At 33.1% G+C, this 24594-nt stretch overlaps 2 protein-coding genes across 8 annotated transcripts in view; one reads left to right on the plus strand and one right to left on the minus strand.

Annotated features, from left to right (window-relative positions):
* Positions 1 to 12233, plus strand: part of LOC149808028 (ras-related protein Rab-3) — a 118976-nt gene extending 106743 nt beyond the window's left edge. For all 6 annotated transcript variants that reach the window (XM_089972777.1, XM_089972760.1, XM_089972786.1 and 3 more), the window contains exon 5: positions 3735 to 12233. In XM_089972777.1, coding sequence (XP_089828903.1) covers positions 3735 to 3925 — 191 coding nt within the window. In that variant the 3' untranslated portion in view covers positions 3926 to 12233. The remainder of the gene's footprint in view (positions 1 to 3734) is intronic.
* Positions 12234 to 16767: 4534 nt separating this feature from the next.
* The window catches only part of LOC149808029 (uncharacterized), a 42579-nt gene continuing 34752 nt past the window's right edge, over positions 16768 to 24594 (minus strand). For both annotated transcript variants that reach the window (XM_089972734.1, XM_089972726.1), the window contains exon 9: positions 16768 to 22908. In XM_089972734.1, coding sequence (XP_089828860.1) covers positions 22766 to 22908 — 143 coding nt within the window. In that variant the 3' untranslated portion in view covers positions 16768 to 22765. The remainder of the gene's footprint in view (positions 22909 to 24594) is intronic.

Genomic DNA, 24594 nt, shown 5'->3' on the forward strand with positions numbered 1-24594 from the left:
ATTATATATTGTTTTACAAATGAAATTTATGTAATGGAGTAGCAAAATGCAGTCAAGATAATTGGTTGCTCTAGATGCATATTCATAGTACTTCAAATGAATATTATATTTTGTTCGGCAGAAAGATTTAGAAGAAAAAAAGTACACTTGAGAGTTTCTCTTGTACACATAATGTTACTTTAGGTTATATGTACTTAATTGACATGGAGTTGTAGAATAGACTTTAATGAAGGAAGGCCTTGTACACATAATATTACTTTAGGTTATATGTACTTAATTGACATGGAGTTGTAGAATAGACTTTAATGAAGGAAGGCCACAGTTCTCTGCAAACCATACAGCTAAATTGTAGTGTAGTATATTGGGTGAGGTGGAGTGGAAGTAAGTGTAATTATATAAAATGACTGTGTGATTTATTTTATTCCAATGAAACTGGAACATTATTACAGGATGCGTCCAAGGGAAAAATGTTTATTGTTGCCTTTTGTATGAGATGCAGGATGATAGATCGATCCTGGTCTACGTTCCTAGCCTGCAGATCACTGTTGTGCATGTCATCATTTGGAAAGTTTTTGATAGGTTGTGGTTTGAGATTTCTTATTGTGTCTGGGTCGACTGCCTGTTATCATTTTATAGACAGACTACATATTAATGCAGTGGGTGCTGTTCAGTTTTATTTATAGCATACATTTTTTACACCAGTCATTAACTTTTTAAGCAAGAAATGTATACAGACACCAAAAGCATACTGAAGATACTGTGTGGAGCTTTTTGTGCAAAATTAGACTTGTAATTATTGAAGTTTTGCATTATTGTGTTTAGGTGAAAAAAGAAATAAAAACTGTGTGTGTGTGCATGTGTGTGTGTGCATGTGTATGTGTGCATGCATGTGTGCACTCTATTAAAAAGTCTAAAACCTTCTGAACACAAATACCATCTTGGGACACATTCCAAGGCAGAATGGTGTCCATTAGTCATCTCTTACAACAAGGTTAAATTTGTGCTGCATGTCAAGTGCTTGTGTTATCTCTATAGATGTCTGCAGATTAATACATTGTATGGGGATTGGAGTATGCATGTATCTCTATGGATGTCTGCAGATTAATACATTGTATGGGGATTGGAGTATGCATGTATCTCAATGGATGTCTGCAGATTGATACATTGCATGGGGATTGGAGTATGCATGTGTCTATATGGGTATCTGCAGATTGATACATTGCATGGGGATTGGAGTATTCATGTTTTCTATGGATGTCTGCAGATTGATACATTGCACGGGGATTGGAGTATGCATATGTCTATATGGATGTCTGCAGATTGATACATTGCATGGGGATTGGAGTATGCATGTATCTCTATGGATGTCTGCAGATTGATACATTGCATGGGGATTGGAGTATTCATGTTTTCTATGGATGTCTGCAGATTGATACATTACATGGGATTGGAGTATGCATTACATCCGGCTCCAAACTTTTTGTAGTGCTTTCTACTGCATAGCATGCTGGTGTTGGTTTATTTTCATATGTTAAGACTTTTATGGTTTTGGGCTTGATTTGTCAGGTGAAATTGTTATTAGTATTAATATGTTACAATTAGTACATTTAACTTGCAGAATAGACTGACTTTAAAATTACCATTCCAATATTTGTGTAGCTAATTTCTCTGTGGTACCCACAAAACTGTTACCTATTTCTTTGTAGTAGATATTACCTGTATATTTTAAACACATACATTAAAATAATTTGTACCATCCTTTTGAACAGGAATTATGTGAGGATTTTCCTACCATATTTATATTTTTTGCATGCTGAATATCCTTGTATGTGTATGTATATGGTACATTTATGTGTATGTATGAACCTCATGTTTTACTGATGTCTTCGCCATCAATAATTAATGGAATTATCTGATGTCTGATGGTATTTTTCTCTTCGAGAAAGATAATGAAGTGAATTTACTTCTGAGTGGCGTTAATTCATATGGATTTAATGATTGCTACAGGCAATATATTTGAAGGTCTAGTGAAGAATGATCCAGTTTAATCCAGTTAGAAACTACATGCCATATATACTCACTTATAAGTTGAGTCCAACTGCAAACTGCATAGACCCAGATCTGTCATCACATAATGTGCAGGCAGATCTGGGTCTGTGGAGTTTCCATATAGTAATCAGTAAAACAAACAATATAGACCCTGATCTACAAACGCATTATGCTATGGCAGATCAGGATTTTCGATTTTAGCAGTTTGACTCGACTTATAACCAAATATATGTGGTATTTTTTAGTCACTAATATTTTTTTAAAAATATCAAGAGGGATGTGCTGTTGGGTTTACTTTCTTTCCTTACAGTCCTCCATTATCACATAACACAGCTTGGACTATCTGACCAAAGATGTTTATGTGATCAGTTCATGCCTTCAGAAAACATCTTGACATTTGTAAAATCTCAGCTGAGATCATGTATGCTTATTATTCATAAACTACTGTAGGTTAATTGCACTCAATCTACATTTTGAAGCAGTGTAGTTACTTTAAAACACAGATCCTGTCTTTCATTTAGACTTTTTAGAAATTCTATTGAGGAACACAATTTTCATTTGAGTGCGTATGTACTCTGGTTGAGTATGTATGTACTCTGGTTGAGTGTTTATAAAATTATCAGGGGAACAAAATGTTCATTTGAATATGTATGTACTCTGGTTGATTGTATATTCTCTGGAAGAGTATGTATGTACACTGGTTGAGTATGTATGTTCTCTGGTTGAGTATGTACATACACTGGTTGAGTATGTACATTCTCTGGTTGAATATGTATGTACTCTGGTTGAGTATGTACATACACTGGTTGAGTATGTATGTTCTCTGGTTGAGTTCTCTGGTTGAGTATGTATGTACTCTGGTTGAGTATGTATGTACACTGGTTGAGTATGTATGTTCTCTGGTTGATTATGTATGTACTCTGGTTGAGTATGTACATACACTGGTTGAGTATGTATGTTCTCTGGTTGAGTATGTATGTACTCTGGTTGAGTATGTATGTACACTGGTTGAGTATGTACATACACTGGTTGAATATGTATGTTCTCTGGTTGAGTATGTACATACACTGGTTGAATATGTATGTACTCTGGTTGAGTATGTACATGCACTGGTTGAGTATGTATGTTCTCTGGTTGAGTATGTATGTACTCTGGTTGAGTATGTACATACACTGGTTGAGTATGTATGTACACTGGTTGAGTATGTATGTTCTCTGGTTGAGTATGTACTCTGGTTGAGTATGTACATACACTGGTTGAGTATGTATATACACTGGTTGAGTATGTATGTTCTCTGGTTGAGTATGTACTCTGGTTGAGTATATACATACACTGGTTGAGTATGTATGTACACTGGTTGAGTATGTATGTTCTGTCATTGAGAAGAGAGCCATGAACAATATAAGCCAAGTAGATTACCTGGATTTCTTGGATTTGAAATATTTATACTGCTAGATTGACTGCTTGATTGATGCAAGCTGATGCCATTAAAATCATCACATAAACCCAGTGTTTCAATAACTGTGAGTTTAACTTTGTACATGACTTTCAGTAAATTATTCCCATTCATGGCAGTGTGTTCAAGCAATTAGAAGGTGGATTAAAGAGAATTGACAATACTAGATATTCTCTGAATTTATAAATCAGTACCTTATATAATTAACATTTGTTACATTTTATTTTAGGTTTAGAATTCTTTGAAACATCTGCAAAAGAAAACATCAATGTGAAAGCTGTCTTTGAGCGTTTGGTGGATATCATATGTGACAAGATGTCAGAGAGTCTTGACTCGGATCCAACCCTTGTCAGCAGTCAGACAAAAGGGACAAGACTGACGGAAAACCCCAATCCTCAGAGTAGCAGCTGTCAGTGCTAATGTGGACTGGTTATTGGAACTTCATACAGACTGGTTCTAAATTTGCGAATAGTCGAAAGCAAACAATAGTCTCAACATGATTGATAGCATTTGTAAAATATCATTAACAGGTATGACTAGAAAGTCATTGATTGATATTATGGGATAAAATATTTCATATAGTAATATAGGTCATGCTTGAATGTGACATATTTCACAGAATTCTTGTATTACAATAATTTAAACGGGAAAAGAAGAAATGTCAATTTTGTTTTCTATATCATGTATGGGCACAACTTTTTATTTGTCTACCCTAATATTTTGTTTGAAATTGTTATTTTTATTTAGGCTGATAAATTTTTCTCTGGAGACCAACATAATTCTTTAATTATTCTGGATTTGAAAATACCAGCATCTGTAAATATTATTCCCCTTGGAGGAGTCCATCAATATTTTTCACACAAACTTGTATTTCCCAAAGTTAAATAATCATAATTTTCAAGGGTAGTGTCTGTATAGTAAGTATGTACCTGGTAGGTAGTATGTACCCAGTTGATAGGTAGCTATTTGAGGAGTAACTGGAGCTGTCTGGCTATTTGTGTGATAAAACTGTAAAGGAATTCCTAATGCATATTGAATCTCTTTCCTTCCTTTATGACAGTTCTAGTGAAGTTGTTTTCATGGAAAGGTCAGATGATTATCAGATTTTCATTCTTTTCAGTGCTGCAATTTATTTTTAATAATTTTGATATTATGTTGATATTTCATTTTTTTTTTTGATATCCTGCTTCTTATGCGTTGGTGCAATACATTAAAAAGTAAACTGACTTTTTTCTCAGATCTTCAGGAATTGGTATAGTATAGCCGATAAGCTTTTCTTTTTTAATATTAATGTCATACTTGTACTGAATTTTCCAACACCTAGTGTCGGCCTCGCTCTAGATTCTAGATACTTTACCTATTTTAAGGTACAATATGGAATGACTCGGGCAACTTCCTCGATTTCTATATAAAATATGCCATTTCTACAAGGCTTAATTTTAATTCCAGGCATTTAGAAACTTTTGTCCGATCTGTTACCATCATGATGCCTAAAAATGATTTTCTCTCTAGTTTCAAATCAGCTGAAGAATTAAAATTAAAGTCTAATAGCGTGGCTTAATTTTAACATAGTATCAGGTACTTTGATTGGCCATCGGCCTTATTTTTAATAAAAGTTAAAAGGATATGATGTTGATCACAAGGAGATAAGAATGGTTAGAACTTAAAAATGCCAAATACTATTAACGTTTTCAAAATAGAATGTCTTCTCAAATTAAATGCTTTGTTAGGGAAGCTTTAATGTGCATTATTTTTTTTGAAAAGTTTATATATTTATTCTCCCTCGTGTTTTTCTTTAGCCTTTTCTCGTCTCCTATGTGTATGGTGAGATATAGGTTATGATATTACTGTCTTGGTGGCAAAGTGACATTTAGACTGCCTCAGCAATTCTAAGGTGCTATGCTCTACTTTTTGACAGTCCCATGTCTCTCACATCAGTGACTGTTTTCAGTTGCACATTACAATAATACCATGCATGTGAAGTCCGTATCCCTTATGTTAGGAGGTCTTGTCTTTCTTGCTTAAGCTGCACATTACAATAATACCATACATGTGAAGTCCGTATCCCTTATGTTAGGAGGTCTTGCCTTTCTTGCTTAAGCTGAAGCATAATGATCTCAGGCAAGATGCAGCATTGTGCAGAAATCATGATCACTAGTAAATAGATCAACTTGTTGGCTGGAAGTGCAAAAATATTCTCATTCCCATGGCATCATTAAATTTTTAACTAGTTTTTCTGGTTTGTCATGGTACCAGTCTGTTTGTCTTAAATACTGTTAATCATTTGTGTATTTTTTAGACTAAATAAAAATTCCTCCAAAAACATGATGCAATTCAAATGAAAAGAACCAATTTATTGAATTGTGACAAATATATAAATGTTTTTCACTCTAGCAGGAATGAATATTCATTAAGTGTGTGTGATTTGGATTTTTAATGTAGCTTTAACAATTTTTCAGTCATATCGCTATGATGTCTGCAGTGTGGCACTTTATAGTGATGTCTAACCCAGTCACATTATCCTGACACCAAGTCAGCCAGTCCTAACACTAACCTCTTGATGCTGAGCGCCAAGCGAGGCAGCTGTTAGTACCATTTTTGGAAGTCTTTGGTATGACTTGGCTGGGGATCGAACCCACAACCTCCCCGAATATTCATTAATAAATATTATTTTATTTCTATCTCATGCCTGAGATATTTGTGAAGAATGTTGACATTTGGCATGAATTAAGGCACCTTTTAAAAATTGTTACCTGGTAATTTGAAGAGAAAAAAAAGCAAAATGGGCCAAATATACCAAATGTGCATGACACTATTGGGAATGATAGCTTGATGGATCAAAAGATTAAACTACTTTCTTGATTTAAATTGCAGTTGGAAATTTTCATTCAGTCATTTTTTTTAAATTTAAATTTAAAATGAATCTTAGAAAGTAATATTTTTTATTACGCCATGAAATACAATTGCACTTTTCAGGGATAGAAGCAGCAGATGTACAGAGTATCTAATTTGTATGCATCACTGAAGTAACACTGGGTAATTGCTGCCACCTTCAGATGTATTGATTTATGTGTAGGCAATTTATATGCAGGGCTTTAGACTCTACCTTTCGTGGACAAAAAAACCCAGCTTCTTTGCTATTAGGCAGTGGTTTTTCATTGATTTTATGCAAGAAAAGGATTTGTTATGTTATTGAAGTAAGTATATAAGAGAACCTATACTTAGTCCTTTCTAATAGAATAACAGGAATACAGTGGTGGTATACCCAGAATGTCTTTAGAGTTGCTTTACGTTTTTGTGAAAGACTTAGTCAAAGAATTTGATCATTTGAATGTAATTATGACAAACTGCTAAGATAGAAGAGTGTATAGGTTGACTGCCCGACCTAACCAAACTTAGTTGCTTGGTTTATACAAATTTAATGAAAAATCTTGATACACCAGAAATTTGATTTAAGATTTCTTTGTATTTCCAGAACTACTCACCATAATTATATACTTGGAGAATATATCACGAAGGAAGAAATCTTAGCAGTTTATTCTTTGTTTTCCAAACTATTCTTACAGACTACAATATCACTCTTTGAATAAAACTATTTGCCTTCACAATCAAGTTTTTTTGAACAGTTTTGGGTGGTCTTGTCATTGGTGATAGCACCCTTTTATTAAACTGTTGCTAAAAATTTTCTGATATTTTGGGATTGGGTTATCTTCAGGCACAAACGTAGCATTGGAGAAATACAATAATTATGATTGACATATTTTGGGCTAACAGTTGTAAAATATTAAAATCATTTCTGTTAATTATGTATGTAATTATTAAGTAGAAATATAACAAATTATTGATGTGTCTGAGATGGAATAGTGTCTGCATTTTCAATCATTTGTCACTTTTGTGTGGTTCCTTCTATGTTGTTGTCTTGTTTGTTCTCACAGTATCAGTTTATTAGGGACATGAAACTTACAACTGAAATAATGTTATTTGCACGTGTAATTATTATCACTGTGTGAGTGGTGTGTGTAAATATAATTTCTAGCAAGCACGGATAGAGAAATCCAGTTTTAAATATTAATCCATACTTGCATATATTGTTATATATCTAGACAGAGACAATTATATTTAATTATTAATATATTAATGTGAGTGATGATTTATTTTTTCTTCTGAATAAATTTACATACAATTTATGTTGCGCAAACATTCCAGAGAATTTTTGAGGATGAAAATTTGAGATCTTTAATGAAACTATCAGACCTTCCATTGTGTAAAATGCTTGCAGATCAGGGTTTGTACAGCAAGCCTGGAAATTATAAAACTTCTGATACTGAGTTTGAGTTTTTGTAGCAACCAATTAAAAAGAACTTGAAATATGTGACATCATGTTTGATTGACTTCAGATGATAACTCAATCTCAAACTCAACCAGTTACAAAGAACTTGATAATTGCGATATCATGTTTGAATGGCTAAAATATAAAGACTCAATCTCAAACTCAACCAAATACAAAGAACTTGTGTGATATCATGTTTGATTGGCTAAAAATTAAAATGCAATCTCAAACTCAACCAATTACAAAGAACTTGACATTTGTGATATTGTGTTTGATTGGATAAAAATTAAAACTCGGATCTCAGACTCCAGCTCCGATTTGTATGTTCGCAAGTTGAGTGTGCATAATACACATTTAAATAAGGTCCAACTGTAAACTGCATAAACCCAGCTCTGGTGTTGCATTACATTTTGACAGAACTGGGTCTATGGAACTAGGAGTAATCTGTAGAACAAACAACAGTGACCCTTATCTGCCAGTACATTATGTGATGGCAGATTAGGGTCTATGCTGTTTACAGTTTGATCTAACTGATATGCAAGTATATACGGTATATTCCAACTGTGAATAGTGTAAACCCAGCTTTGCTGTTACATAAGGTACCAGAGTATTGGGGTATACATTGCTTGTTCTGTGTACTATTCCATGCACATTTAATCTTGAATGTGAATCTTCAAGCTGGATTACTGTATTTCACACTCAAACTATTTATTGGTTATTGCCAGTGTATGCAGGTCGATATGCTTTAGTTCACCAATCAGACTTTAATAATTTCAATTTCTTTTGAATTCCATTCACACAGTATATAGAAAAATATTTTGAAAGTATTAAAAAGAACCATGTAAGACATACAAAACTGCATTCCTGTTATGTTCCGAGGCTGGGAAAGAACTAGTTGCATATGGTGCATTAATGTCTCAGTCTGGTCTGGATGCATCACTATGCCATATCAGACTTGTTCTTTCCATTGACTCAGAACAAAAAGATGTATGTAGTTTTTGTGTATTTATTTCTTGTGAGTAACATGGATCTGGATTTGCAAATGCATTGTGGAACAGCATATCTGGGTCTGCCAGATACATTGTGTGATGGTAGATCTGGGTCTGCCAGATGCATTGTGTGATGGTAGATCTGGGTCTGCCAGATGCATTATGCAGTGGCAGATCTGGATCTGCAGTTTTTCAGTGAGATGATTCACAGGATTTTTACTACTTAGAGTCGCTATTACATGATATATTACTTTAGTTCAGCTTTACTGTCAAATTTTGCTTTATTGCATTTTTGTTCAGATTCTTGTGATAAACCTAAGAAAATGACAATTGACAATTTCTGTCTTATATTCAGCTGTACATTTTTATTATTTTACATTCTTTGTAAAAACATTTTACAATATTCCAATCTAATATTCCTATTGTGTTCTCAAGTTTCTGGGGTTTTCCCTTGTTCTCTTGCTTTTTTGTCTTATTTTTTTTCTTTGATATATATCCTCTGAATAATTATTTCAGATGTATTCTTTTTTGTTTTGATTGTTGCTCATTTCTTATGGCAGAATTCCAAGTAATTTTATTGAATGATTATATGTATATCATTTAATTTTTGTTATCATTTATTGATATCAGATCTGGGATAAATCCATTTCCATTCATAAATTAACAAGGTTCATTCAATGTAAATGGGTTTTGTGGTCATTTATATTTCATTGCAGTATGAAAGGCCAGATCATTTCAATGGTCACTCCAATGAGATGACCCAAACATATTTTCTTGATACTAGATTTTCTGTTATCAAATTAATTAGATTGTTGGGTATTTTCGTTTGCAAAGCTTTTGAACAGGTAGCAGAATTCAGAAATAGGCAGTGGAAAATAAGGATTTGCATACATGAAATACAGGAATTTGGGGGGGGGGGGAAGCCAGCAAATAAAAATTCAGCAGTGACATTCACTGCCAGCTACCAGTTGAATGTGAACACTAATGGAAGTACACTAGGTGGAAATGAGGCTTGAATGAACTTAAATTTCTTGTGGATTTTCATGTGATTTTGATATTGTTTTGAGCTACATGCTTTGTCATGGTAACAATGGTCTGACGGTATGTTGTTTTCAGCATCAGTTGGCATGAATCCCTGTATCAGTTTTATTTTTACCTGAGGAGAAGTTTTGAATTTAAGCCGAAAATCCCAACATTTTTTACTGACTTTAGTCATGACCAACTTGGACTCTTTAATTTAGGAGTTAGTTTTTGTATTTCATGGTCATAGACTAAATCCAGGTATTGCATGGTGAGAGGTAGTCAGGTATGTTATGATTCTTTGAAGTCAGATAACTTAATACTAGTATGTCAGTGACTGTGTTCAAATGAAACTTGCATGTAAGCTTGTACCTGATATGCTACAAATCCTGTGTCTTGCTGCATGTCACAGGCAAAAGCACAGCATTCCACAGAACAGAACCTTTGTTTAACTCCTGTATGTGCTCACTGATAGGATAAGTCTAACTGCAAACAACATAGACCCTGATCTACCATTGCATAATGCACTGGGAGAGCAGGGTCTGTCTCATTTATTCTAATGATTACTCCAAGCAGATTGCACAGACTGAAATCTACTGGTGCATAATGTGCCAGCAGATTCGGGTCTATGCTGTCTCTTCTACTGATTTGTCCTTGCTACTGCATAGACCCTGATCTGCCAGTACATTATGTGATGACAGATCTGGGTCTATGTCATATGCAGTTGGACTTGACTTGTAAATGAGCATATACAGTATTTCTTCTCAACAACTCTGAATGACAAAAAGTTGATAGTAATATTGAGTTGATCCTTGTGCAGTGTTATCTGATTCTTTGTTTTACATGGCATGGGGTTACTATATTGAACTGGAATCTTCTTTAGAAATAGAAAAGTAGGATATTGTTTAGGTTGTGTCTTTTGAGTTTTGATGCAAAATAACCAATTTAATTCAAAATGTGTGGGATTGGAAGCTCATCAGATTGTGATATTTTTAGACAGTGTGTGCATGGAAATCAGGGACATCTGATTTAAGGCCTTGTTTTTCAAGGTATACATAGAATAGTAGTAAAAGTTTTGCTTTTGAGGATAGTAATGTTGAGTGGCATTGGTGATTGAGTTTACATTGTGTGATAAGTACCGTATAGACTCAAGTTAAGTTCTACAGCAAACAACATAGACCCTGCTGTTTTCATGGAATGCACCAGCAGATCAGGGTTTGTTTTGTGCTACTGATTACATCTAACAAACTGCATAGACCCAGATCTGCCTATGCAATATGTGATGGCAGATCTGGGTTTGTGTATTTTGCAGTTGGACTAGAGTTTATAGGCAAGTGTATATGGTAAAACAACATTATTCTGTTCCTATGATGATGTCAGGATTGTTATCCCCATTCTAAGAAAGGTGTTACATATGCAGGGCATAAATTTAACCTGATATCTTTTGTAGCTAGGACTTGTCAATTTTAAAATGTACTAGTCTTACCGAGTTTGGGGCACTGGTAGGCCCCCCCCCCCAATGATTGCAGCAATTTGTGCAACAATGTAACTGACTCAATCATTTAGCTATGCCTAGCACATATTGAGACAAAAAGAGTACACACTGGGATGGAAACTTGTGTATATAAAATGTTCTTGAATTTCACAATAATCAGATTTTAATTATTTCTATAAATATTTCAAGAAGTGATGAAAAACCATGGCATTTACAAGTTCTAAGTAAATTTACTTGGCTTGGGCTTTTGAACTACTGCTAATTTTGAGCCCTTATAATGGCAGTTGATGATCATGATATTTGACATAGCTTAGACTCTACCTTTCCTTAAAATAGAATCAAATTCCAGAGTACATTGCAAATTTTACTGGTTCAAATTTAGACAGTCTACCATGTTTGTAGCCAGAATTAATTTTGTCAATAAAATTGTGGTTCTGAAAACCTTAGATTGCCCTTCCCCTGACTGAAATATGTAAAAATACAAATCTACTACACCAAGCTATTTGAATCTGTGATGGAATCCTCTTTGCAGTGAAACTCTGTACATGTAAAATCCTTAGTTATTAAAAAAAATAATTGGTAAAATCAGAGTTGATTAATCAGTATTTTATCAGTTACATGTTGTTCAATTTCCTTCTTTAGGTGGAGCACCTGTGACAGTTGTTTTTTTTGAAAACCCAAAATTTGATTGCATATTTGAGGTAGCTCTAGACCCTTGTGAGTGTTAATTCCTTAATGTTAAACACATTCTGTTTGAAGCATTGTTAATGGATATAAATGAGCTATATATATATAGATACATATACATACATATATGTACGTATAACATTTTATGTGTAGTGTCTCTGTTAATAGTGAAGTCAAATAAACTGTTATTGGTTAGATAAAGATTAATTGTTCTTTTTTTGTCTGTTATGACAAAATGTACCAGTTTGTTAGCTCTACTGGTCAGTGAGGTCAAGTTGTCTTGAGTTGGAGTTGGTTTGTTAATGCTTCTTCAGAAGTACAAGGATTGCTATAAAACTGTATATACTGTACTACTCATGGTCTTAAACTCAGTAACAGAAAAGAGTTAAAACCAACAACTTTTGTAAAAATTCAACAAATAATTTATATCCCTAGAATACAAAGCAATAATTTAAAAAGAAGTTACATTATTGTGAATTAAATCCCAAATAGTCCAAAAAGTTATATCACCAGTCCTAATGAATATAGTTCTGATTAAATTCCAGTGATGTTCAAAATAAGTTCCATCGATGAAGGTGTTGATGTGCCTGTAGTCTTGAATGTACTAATGTACCAGTGGCCTGAAGTGTGATGATGTGCTAATAGTCTTCCAATTAATTATTATCATATAATCTTAGATGTCCTTGTCTGAATTCACTATAATTCCAAACTAATGTTTCTGTACAAAATTATTATTGAGCTCTAAGTAATTTCAGAGAATAATGATTTGAATAAATAATTCCACCCAAATCAAAAACAACAAAACAATATAAATAATTCTGCTTCTGATGTTATTGTAAGAATGAGTCATTTTTCAAGTAAACAAGGTTATACAAACCTGCCAACTCTTACGATTTTGCCGCAAGTCTTACAAAAATTACCCTTAAAATATGGACTTGCTGCATAAAAAAACAAATGATCATTGCCAGAAAATCCAGAAAATTTGTTCATCTGTGTTTGGTTTGGATCCGGGTTTCATATTATAAGTAGTGAAATTGGTCAGGGAAACAGACGAACTTTACAGCAGCACAGCAGATGCTTTAATATGCACCTATTTGTTCATGCGAAGCAGCTGCAACTGCTATTCATATAATTTTTTTTTTTAAATTTCGTCCAGTAAGCAATGGATCTTTAAGATGAAAGGGAAAATAAGCCTCTTGAACACTGTTAATAATCAACATAGGAAAAATAAAAAGGAATATTCAGATTCTTGTGAATAAAAGCTGGAAGGGACACAATTATGTTTATTGGACATCACATGCCAATTTGGGTATGACTTGTGGCGGGAAATATGATTGCCGTCGTCATGTGAAATGGAAAAAGAATTTCCAGGAATTACATCAAGTTGAGAAACAGCAACAAGCCATTGAGCTGCATAGGGTTTGGAACTAAAATTTGTGCACTGTACTAGTGGTAAATAAAGTCTATGCATCCTTTAGAAACTTTTTAGTTGAGCATTATGTTTATCGTTGCTGCTCGTTCAGAATACCGAACTTTTAATTATGTTTTCTAGCGTTACAATAGCAGTTTATGATACTGTGTTACGCCTTACTGAAAACTGGTCAAACTTATGGAAAAAATCAACTGCCTTACTGAGACAGACTTATCAGGGTTGGCAGGTCTGAGTTATATAAAAAACTAAGACATGAAAGTAGAGCCAGGATATAGGTCCAAAGTTCATTTCTAGAAAATTCCAAGTTGTAAACATAAAATCTGTTACTAAAGTTATAATAAAGAACCTGGGAAATATCAGGTACAGCAGGTTGTTCATGGAGGTACTCCAATATCCTAGACCCAGACCCAAATATTTTTATCTTCATTGATAATGATCCTAATTTTGAATCCATACTCCAAGAGAAATATTAACTAAGCATTATTTTTATTTTTTTAACGCTCCAGTGGCCTAGTGGTTAGAGCATCCGCCTTGGAAGTGGGAGGTTGTGGGTTCGAACTGAGTCATACCAAAGACTTTAAAAAATGGTACTAACATCTGCCTTGCTAGGCGCTCAGCATTAAGAGGTTTGTGTTGGGACTGGTTGGCCTGGTGTCAGGATAATGTGACTGGGTGGAACATCAAGCTACATGTCTGTGGCATGATGCCCCAGTGCTATACATCACTATAAACTGCCAGACTGCAGACATTGTAGCGATATGACTGAAAAATTGTTAAAGCTATGTTAAAAATCATAATCACACACACACACAAAAAAAAACAACAACAATGTCCCTAGTACGGTACACAGTGAACTTGATTTTGGACAAGGTCGAGTTCAAAATACAATTATACAAAATCTATAATCATGACTATAAAACTTTATACAAAAAATAATAAACATAACACTTCCCCTAATAAAACAGAGATTTAATCATTTGCTTTCTTTTAACTATTACAGTAGTCAAGTATACATGTAATTAATAATAAGAGCTGAAGTCTTATGGATGAACAAAATATACATGAAGCAATATACTTTGATACACATCAAAGTGCATCTGGAGTTTGATTATCTTTTCCCTTTATATCCTTGATGTCAATATTGTATTCCAGCATCATCAAACTCCACCTTAATAATCTCTGATTTTTTTTCTCCATCTTGCTAATGAAAATAAGGGGGTTATGATCACTGAATGAAATAATCAGAAGGAGCTGAACTAATATACACTTCAGAGTGTTGCTAAGCTAATATTGAAGCCAAACATTCCTTCTTGATTGAATGATTTCTCTGGTGCTCATTTTCATTTTTTTTATAGAAAAATAGCACATTGGATGATCCTCACCATTTTTATCTTCTTGAATCAGTACTCCGCCAATCCCAACAGCATTTGCATCAACAGGTACTTTAAACGATTGACTAAAAGGTGGAGCTGTAAGAATTGGTACACTCTTTAAGTATGGCCTTTAACTTGTCAAAAGCCTTGAAGCTGTAAGAACTGGTGCAGTCTTAAGTATGGCCTTTAAATTATCAAAAGCCTCCTGACATTTGTCAGACTAATGAAACTTTGGTTTTCTTATTCAATAAATGTGTCAGGAATTCAGCAGCTATGGAAGAATTATAACAAAATTTTCGATAATATCCAGCATACCCCAAAATTGCATCAGTTGCTTTATACTGACAGGCACAGGGAATTCAGAGGTAGCCTTGACCTTAACTTCTACAGGTTTAACTTGTCTCACAATATGTCCTAGAAAAGTAACACAAACACAGCAAAACTCACTTTTACTTAAATCGTCACATTTGCATTCTTGAGTCAAAGAATTTCCGAATCATTTCCAAGTGATCTTTCCAGGTCTCATTGTAGATGATGACATCATCAGTGTGTCACACTTACCTAGACAAGAAGTAATCATGTTCATTAAACATTGAAAAGCACAAGGCGAACCTTTCATCCCAAATGGCATTACTTTATATTGATAAAGTCCCTCTGGAGTTAAAAATGCAAAAATTTACTTTGCCCTTTCCATCAGTCGAATTTGCCTGAATCCTTTCAAAAGGTAAAATTTGGTCACATATTTTGCTTCTCCAATTTTAACAATGTAGTAATCGATTCTTCGCAAAGGAAATGATTCTGTTTTAGTTGCACAGTTCACTTTTCTATGGTCAATGCATATGCAAAAAGTATTATCTGGTTTTGGCACAAGAATACATGGTGAACTCCAGTCACTTACTTGGTTCTATGAAATCATTCTCCAGCAAATACTGAATTTCTTTTTCAAACATTCCTGTTTGAGTTGGTTCATCCTATATGGATGCTGTTTCACAGGTGTGGAATTTACAATTTCAGCCTCATGGTAGATTTTATTTGTTCATGTTGGAACATCTGTGAACAAATGCTCATATTCAAATAATAGCTGTTTCAGTTAATTTCTTCTTGTGGTTGTAAATGTGAAAGTTCTAGTCCAGATTATTCATAAATTCTGAACTCCAAAGATTGGTTACACCAAAGTCACTACAGTCTGATTTCATTCTGTTGCTTAAATCTTTGCTATGTGGGACAGGTACAACTAAAATTACTGCATGATTAACAGGGCTATCTCTATCAACATACATCTTTAACATATTTATATGGCCAAGATGTTTTTGTTTTTGCCTCCCAGGAGTGTTAATAATATAAGTTCTTGTCAGGTCCTTTATTCCAGATGATTCTTTACTAGACTTATTCTGCAAGTACCACATCCCAGATGACTCCACTAGGCTTGCTATTCAAATACCTTATTCCAGATGACTCTCTACTAGGCTTACTATGCAAGTACCATGTCCCAGATGACTCTATACTAGACTTTTTATGCAAATAATATATCCCAGATGACTCTACTAGACTTGCTATGCAAGTACCATATCCAGATGACTCTCTACTAGACTTACTATGCAAGTACCGTATCGCAGATGACTCTATACTAGACTTGCTATGCAAGTACCATATTCCAGATGACTCTACTAGACTTGCTACGCAAGTACCATCTCCCAGATGACTCTGTACTAGACTTTTAATGCAAGTACCATATCCAGATGACTCTACTAGACTTACTATGTAAGTACCATGTCTCATATGACTCTCTACTAGACTTACTATGCAAGTACCATATCCCAGATGACTACTAGACTTGCTATGCAAGTACCATCTCCCAGATGACTCTCTACTAGACTTACTATGCAAGTATCATATCCCAGATGAGCCAAATATATGTGTAAAATATAAGATGGACTTGTTATTTATGAAAATTGTTTATTCAAGATATATACAATTAGAGTGTACAAAAAGACCAGCATGGTTCCAGCCATGTTCAATTTAAATTAAAGTCTTGCAACAGAAATAATTTCCACAAAATTTTCCCTCAAAATTCATATGCAGTGAAACAAATACAAACCTTGCTTCACCAAAATCTTGAATTTGATACAGTGAACCCACTTTTTATACAAAGAGTATCTGTGTTTTGAAGGTGGCTACACACATGCAAAAATGTGTTAAATATATGAACCCTTTCATCACCAAAGGAATATCTATAAATTTAGATACCAAGAATAATGCAAAACTAACAAAGTTATATAACCATGAAAATAAATATATTTGTAATAGAATTCAGTCCCTGCAAATCACCATAACATTGTACATGGACAATGCATATTCTGAAATCAGTCTATTTGGAATTCTGTCTTTTCCAAATATGTTTAGATTATACATATTTTACTGTATATGAATATTGAGTTCCTAAATTGCACATACGAACAATATAAAGGTGTACTTCATGCCAGAATACTGATATAACAACTGTTGAAACCAAATATAAATAAACCTTAAATTTAAAATTTGTGAATACTGAGTGACCTACTTAAGTAAACAAGTATTCTGCCTGCCTGTAAAGAAGTCCTGCTATGTCACAGTATAAACAAATGAAAAAAAACTTAGATAAAACATTTCCAATTACCAACTTGTAAGTAAAAAGAAAATGAAAAATGAGTCTTATTTAAAATATTAATTTGAATCTACAATAAGATGTGAGCCATTTTGTTCTTTTAATTAAATTATAATAAAAACTACTAGCTTAAACAGGTTATCTATACAAATATATGCTAATTTTAATGGACAGATAAAAGGTATACAAAATACAAATCAACCAGACAACAGAATCACTTAAAAAATATGTTGGTACAATAAATACCTTGTCTAGTAGTACACATTTAAAGTGCAAAGAAATATATTGGACGGAGGGAAGGTCAAGACCCCTACAAATAAATATATACATGTATTATCACAGATATTTTAGGACTCGAAGATGAGTATGCTGTAACATTCTCTTAGGACGTCAAGAAACAATGTTCCGCAAAGAAAGGAGACAAACTATAAAATTACTTTGCAAATTTGGCCAAAATTTGTAGCTATTGAATCCAAAAATGATTTTTTAATAACTGTTTGCCATATATGATCCCCTAAATTAATTATTTCTTTCCATATTAGTGGAAGAGTTGTTTAGCTTCTGCAAAATATAATACTTTTTTTACATACTGTTCTGGAACTAGGAATGTGAAATGTTGCCCTGTAAGAAAATCAGTTATCTTAAGTTTTTTTTTTTTTTAAATTTCTGAGGTTTTGTGGGAAAAAATCAAGTTATCTTATGCAAGCCTCCAGTACTTACATACAAAATGCAAAGGACATTTAAAATTGTACAGTAATTTTGTAGTTTGCATTGTTCTGTTTCAGGACTTGGGTCAGCAGGTGTCTTGGCATATAACCTTTAAATTAGCCTCTTCCAGGTGCAGTAAAGCCATGCTGTAACACACTATATCATAACACACCCTGCTATAACACTCTCTGTTATAACACACTGTTATCACACACTCTGTTATAACATGAATTCAGATACAGCATAGCTGTGGCATGGTTCCTGAAATTTTAAAAATTTCACAAATTTCTTAAAGTACTACAAGCTTTAGTACCAGGAATAATTTAGCAAGATATGTTGTATTCTTGAAGAAAATTTTGTTACTATTTATTGCTTATTACAAAAGACATTAGCTCCTTAAAAAATTGATAATTGTTAATCTAATTGTGCCAGGAATAATTTGGCAAGATATGTTGTATTCTTGAAGAAAATTTAGTTACTATTTATTGCTTCTTACAAAAGACATTAGCTCCTTAAAAAACTGATAATTGTTAATCTAACTGTGACTTAATCATCAACAATAAAGCCATTAAGTCTTCTTTGTGCTTGTCTTCAAAAGTGTTCTTCATGCTTGTCTTCAATGCAAGCTGTGCACAATCATTGCTCAATCCATGGAAAACAATAGCTAACAGATGTTTGACCATCTGTCATATACAACAAAGCAACAAACAATGTGGTGGTAAATAAATGTCTCACTTAGATTTTTAAATTAATTAAGTAATTTATAAATTAGTTAATTTACCTACCTATTTAATGGAAAAATATAGGTCACCTATGTCTGTTCAATCAACAATCAGACACACCCATGCACCAAACAATGCCAGGAGCAGTTTTGGTCAGTGCCACATACCAATACTTATGCCCCCTCCACAACACTTCAAAACCACTCAAATATACACAGGCCACTTATCATTGTAATGCTAAAGTTACATACACACTGTTATGGTTGTTGAATACTGACTGGAACAGAACCATTTAGTTGTAGGGGTGGAGGAATTCACTGTTATTTTCAAACATAAAAAATAAGTGTTATCAGGAGAAGTTTCAAGAAATTTAGAAGTGATTGTATTCTGTATTAGAAAGTGGCTTGGGTGTCATTTTTGAGAGCAATCTCTACCAATGAAATTGAATGGTTTACTTCCAAATTTGGTTTTCACCTGCTGTAATGATAATCTCAAGAACTTTATGATATCAATACCCATTTATGAATTTCATCTAAAGTATTTTTCAAGCCTACATACGTGTTTCTTTTTAGAACTCCCAATGTCTGATTTATGTACTTTACTGTCAGTCAAAAATCAGTCCTTTTTGGAAATATCCAGCATATATGAATGTTTCTGAAAATACATAAGTTAGTGTGAGATTAAAGTATCTCGATTTGAATTTGGCAGAGAAATTTCAGATAATCAGTTTCCTTGTGCATATTTTTGACAGAATTACTAATATGGATAGTGTGAGATTGGTTGGTGAGTACACATCCTCTAACTATTACATTATTTTGGTGCCATATTTCTTATACATTTACATGGTTCTCTGCCCCTTCCTCCATAAATGTTATTACTGTTTATGTATTATGTACTTAATATGCATCATTTTATGTTGGTAACTGTGCCCTCCCTCTCCTCCCACCCATGTATAGCTAAGTAGATACACATGTAGTATTTTCTTCAATTAACTGATGTGTTTGGATATAGCATGGTATGGTACACAGCATGATGGCACTTTGTGGACCTGGACCACTGTTATATGGGGTTTCACTGTTTCACCTGTTTACAAATGAAACAGTCTAATTAAGTTAAAGTACGGATGTTATGAACAGGTCCCATCATGGCCATGCTGCAAACTACTTTATCAACCAAAGAAATGTACTTGACATGAATTGCCAGTACTCACCAGTGCAATTGCGACTTGTGTAAACTTCCCTACAAAGTCCTATTAGTACTGTTAAATAGTTGGTTACTTCCCCACAAAGTCCTATTAGTACTGTTAAATAGTTGGTTACTTCCCCACAAAGTCCTATTAGTACTGTTAAATAGTTGGTTACTTCCCCACAAAGTCCTATTAGTACTGTTAAATAGTTGGTTACTTCCCCACAAAGTCCTATTAGTACTGTTAAATAGTTGGTTACTTCCCCACAAAGTCCTATTAGTACTGTTAAATAGTTGGTTACTTCCCTACAAAGTCCTATTAGTACTGTTAAATAGTTGGTTACTTCCCTACAAAGTCCTATTAGTACTGTTAAATAGTTGGTTACTTCCCCACAAAGTCCTATTAGTACTGTTAAATAGTTGGTTACTTCCCCACAAAGTCCTATTAGTACTGTTAAATAGTTGGTTACTTCCCCACAAAGTCCTATTAGTACTGTTAAATAGTTGGTGTAGAGGTGTCAGTATTTTAATACATGATAATTTTATATTTTCCTTTTTATTTCCATCCTCTTGTTAATGTGAGGTTAACTGTTTTAAAACATGTTACTGTGGTTTTACTATTTTTTTCATGGAGTACCAAATTTTGTGGATATGCTGTTTTTCATGGAGTACCAATATTTGTAGATATACCATTTTTCATGGAGTACCAAATTTTGTGGATTTTATGGTTGCTCTTAACCATTCATTAAAAGACCTAATGAAAAATGAACACTGCAATTAAAGACCCAACAAAAAATGAACATTGCAATTAAAGACCCAATGAAAAATGAACATTGCAGTTAAAGACCAAATGAAAAATTAACCATTCCATTAAAACCCCAATGAAAAATTAACCATGCAATTAAAGACCCAATACAAAATCAACCATGCAATTAAAGACCCAATGAAAATTTAATCAAGCAATTAAAGACCAAATGAAATATGAACATTGCTACTAAAGACACAATGAAAATGAGCGACATGTGATGCAGAAAGCCACCCCTTCATCTCTCAGTTTGTGTTATGAGATTAGGAAGGATACATGGAAACTAAAAAGAGCATAAACAATTTATGTAAAGGTATTACTAGAAATAAAAGAAAAATAAAATCATGTATGAAAATTTACATTTAAAACTTGATGATTTTGAAAATGCTGTTGTAAGTACTGCAATAAACTAATGACAAAATTTATTCTCTGCAGTTCTTAGTGTTTTCATATTCAACCAGTCATGAATGAACAATCTACATAAAGCATTGATAAACACACAATATGTATATTTCTAATTATAGGAGTAAACTTTCATGTTGAAATTTAAATCTGCCTGAAATCAGATCTCATTTTCTATAAGCATTTTAATCCAACAGATCAAGACTGTAAAACGCTAAAACTACTGCTTGAAGAACAAATGAATGTGTTTGTATACATATACACATCAAAGGTTGCCACAGCCTGCTGACTGCCATAAGCAAGGTGCAGTTTGTCATGTGTTTGGCTCACATACAGAACGATGACATTATCCACATAACATATCATCAAATATACTGAGGATGAAACTTTATGGACAATGGTTTAAGTAAAAGATTATATAGTTATATTTCATTTACTGTTTGGTTTGGTGTGGTTGGTTGCATCAGATCAGTTTGATGTTGAGCACTCAGAGGAAAATGTGATGCTAGGAACTGATCTTCACAGATGTTTGATTTGTGCTCATACTGGCTGTAGTAAATCATTGAAGCCTCCACTGATTGCTGTTGACATATTTTCATTCTTTCTTTTCTTTATTCCTGATAACTGTACAGGTTAGTCCACAAAATAAAATATCTACAAACATGCAACTTTGACAGACAGAATACTCCACAAATTTAAGTATCCATGAAAATGAGCTTTTCTACAAAAACCACAAATATTTATACCCACAAAAATAAATGAAACCACATTAGTTAATAAATTTACAACTAGCAATAATTATTAACCAGTTAAAAAAAAGAAGTCATAAATTATTTAAGTGGATGATGCAATCTCCTCCTGAAGAATCCATTTCAATGTCGTTAATAGTTAGTAATTTCACCAAATTTTATGTCCAAAACTCTTGCAAATTTGTCAGCCAAATTTTTGAAATATTCTGAATGCTACAGTTTCTCAGACTTTTTCTTTACATTTTTCGTTTACAATTCCAAATAGTTTTATTTGATTTTAATTGATATATCACTAACACACAATAAGATAAGAATATCACAAGTAGAAGTTTACATATGAAAATATATGTATATACTGGACATATCTCTAAATACAGGAATAATTAAAGTTAAATCTGTTTAAATTTAATTACAGAAAATAATGAAGAAATATACTTAAAATACACAACATTTACAAAATGTTTAAAAACTAAAAATACCCACATAGCCTCTTCCCTTCTGCCAGTAAAAATTCAAACTTTAGTGATTAACTTTAAAAAAACATGCCCCTCCCCCATTACATTTTCTTTTACTTGTTACATACAGCTTAAACTGGACTGAGTTAAAGATAGAGTTAAAGATAAATATATATAGTGACTAAAATCTAAAACAAATTAAAGTTCAGCTTAACAATCCTCCAATTCAATTGGAACTTCAGTTTTTCGATTTTCAGATGCCTTTTACACTAGCTCTAGACGAGGGTCCTCTTCCTGAACCCCAGAATGCTTGGATTTCTTTTTCTTCTTGGATTTTCTCTTCCTTTGAGATTTTCCCTCCTGTAGAGCCCCAGCTGAGCTAGGAACAGTGTCCTCTTGATCATCAACTGTGGAATAACCAATACAATATTTAAGTTATTATGCTGAATGCTCTGTGGAATAATCAATAAGATATTTAATTTCTTACACTAAATGCTCTGTGGCATAAACAATAAGATATTTAATTTCTTACACTGAATGCTCTGTGGCATAAACAATAAGATATTTAATTTCTTACACTGAATGCTCTGTGGCATAAACAATAAGATATTTAATTTCTTACACTAAATGCTCTGTGGCATAACCAATAAGATATTTAATTTCTTACTTTGAATGCTCTGTGGCATAACCAATAAGATTTAATTTCTTACACTAAATGCTCTGTGGCATAAACAATAAGTTATTTAATTTCTTACACTCAATGCTCTGTGGAATAATCAATAAGATATTTAATTTCTTACACTAAATGCTCTGTGGCACAAACAATTAGATATTTAATTTCTTACACTGAATGCTCTGTGGCATAACCAATAAGATACTGAATTTCTTACACTGAATGCTCTGTGGCATAACCAATAAGATACTGAATTTCTTACACTGATTGCTCAGTGGCAGGACCAATAAGATATTTAATTTCTTACACTAAATGCTCTGTGGCATAAACAATACGATATTTAATTTCTTACACTGATTGCTCAGTGGCAGGACCAATAAGATATTTAATTTCTTACACTGATTGCTCAGTGGCAGGACCAATAAGATATTTAATTTCGTACACTGAATGCTCTGTGGCATAACCAATAAGATATTTAATTTCTTACACTGATTGCTCAGTGGCAGGACCAATAAGATATTTAATTTCTTACATTGAATACTCTGTGGCATAACCAATAAGATATTTAATTTCTTACATTGAATACTCTGTGGCATAACCAATAAGATATTTAATTTCTTCCATTGAATACTCTGTGGCATAACCAATAAGATATTTAATTTCTTACACTGAATACTCTGTGGAATAACCAATAAGATATTTAATTTCTTACATTGAATACTCTGTGTCATAACCAATAAGATATTTAATTTCTTACATTGAATACTCTGTGGCATAACCAATAAGATATTTAATTTCTTACACTGATTGCTGAGTGGCAGGACCAATAAGATATTTAATTTCTTACATTGAATACTCTGTGGCATAACCAATAAGATATTTAATTTCTTACACTGATTGCTCAGTGGCAGGACCAATAAGATATTTAATTTCTTACATTGAATACTCTGTGGCATAACCAATAAGATATTTAATTTCTTACACTGATTGCTCAGTGGCAGGACCAATAAGATATTTAATTTCTTACATTGAATACTCTGTGGCATAACCAATAAGATATTTAATTTCTTACACTGATTTCTCAGTGGCAGGACCAATAAGATATTTAATTTCTTACACTAAATGCTCTGTGGCATAACCAATAAGATATTTAATTTCTTACACTGAATGCTCTGTGGAATAACCAATAAGATATTTAATTTCTTACACTAAATGCTCTGTGGCATAACCAATAAGATATTTAATTTCTTACAATGAATACTCTGAGGCATAACCAATAAGATATTTAATTTCTTAATTAATTTCTGTTGAAAATATTAAACCCTCTAAAATTTGTTGTTTGCTATCTAAAAACTGTCCTAATCTCCTGAAATCTAGGTTAAAAACCCCAAACTAATAATTAAATAAAAACTATAACATT

Source organism: Sinohyriopsis cumingii, chromosome 1 (assembly GCF_028554795.1).
Source record: "Sinohyriopsis cumingii isolate HCF-2022 chromosome 1, ASM2855479v2, whole genome shotgun sequence".
In the NCBI taxonomy this organism is placed as follows: Eukaryota; Metazoa; Mollusca; class Bivalvia; order Unionida; family Unionidae; genus Sinohyriopsis; species Sinohyriopsis cumingii.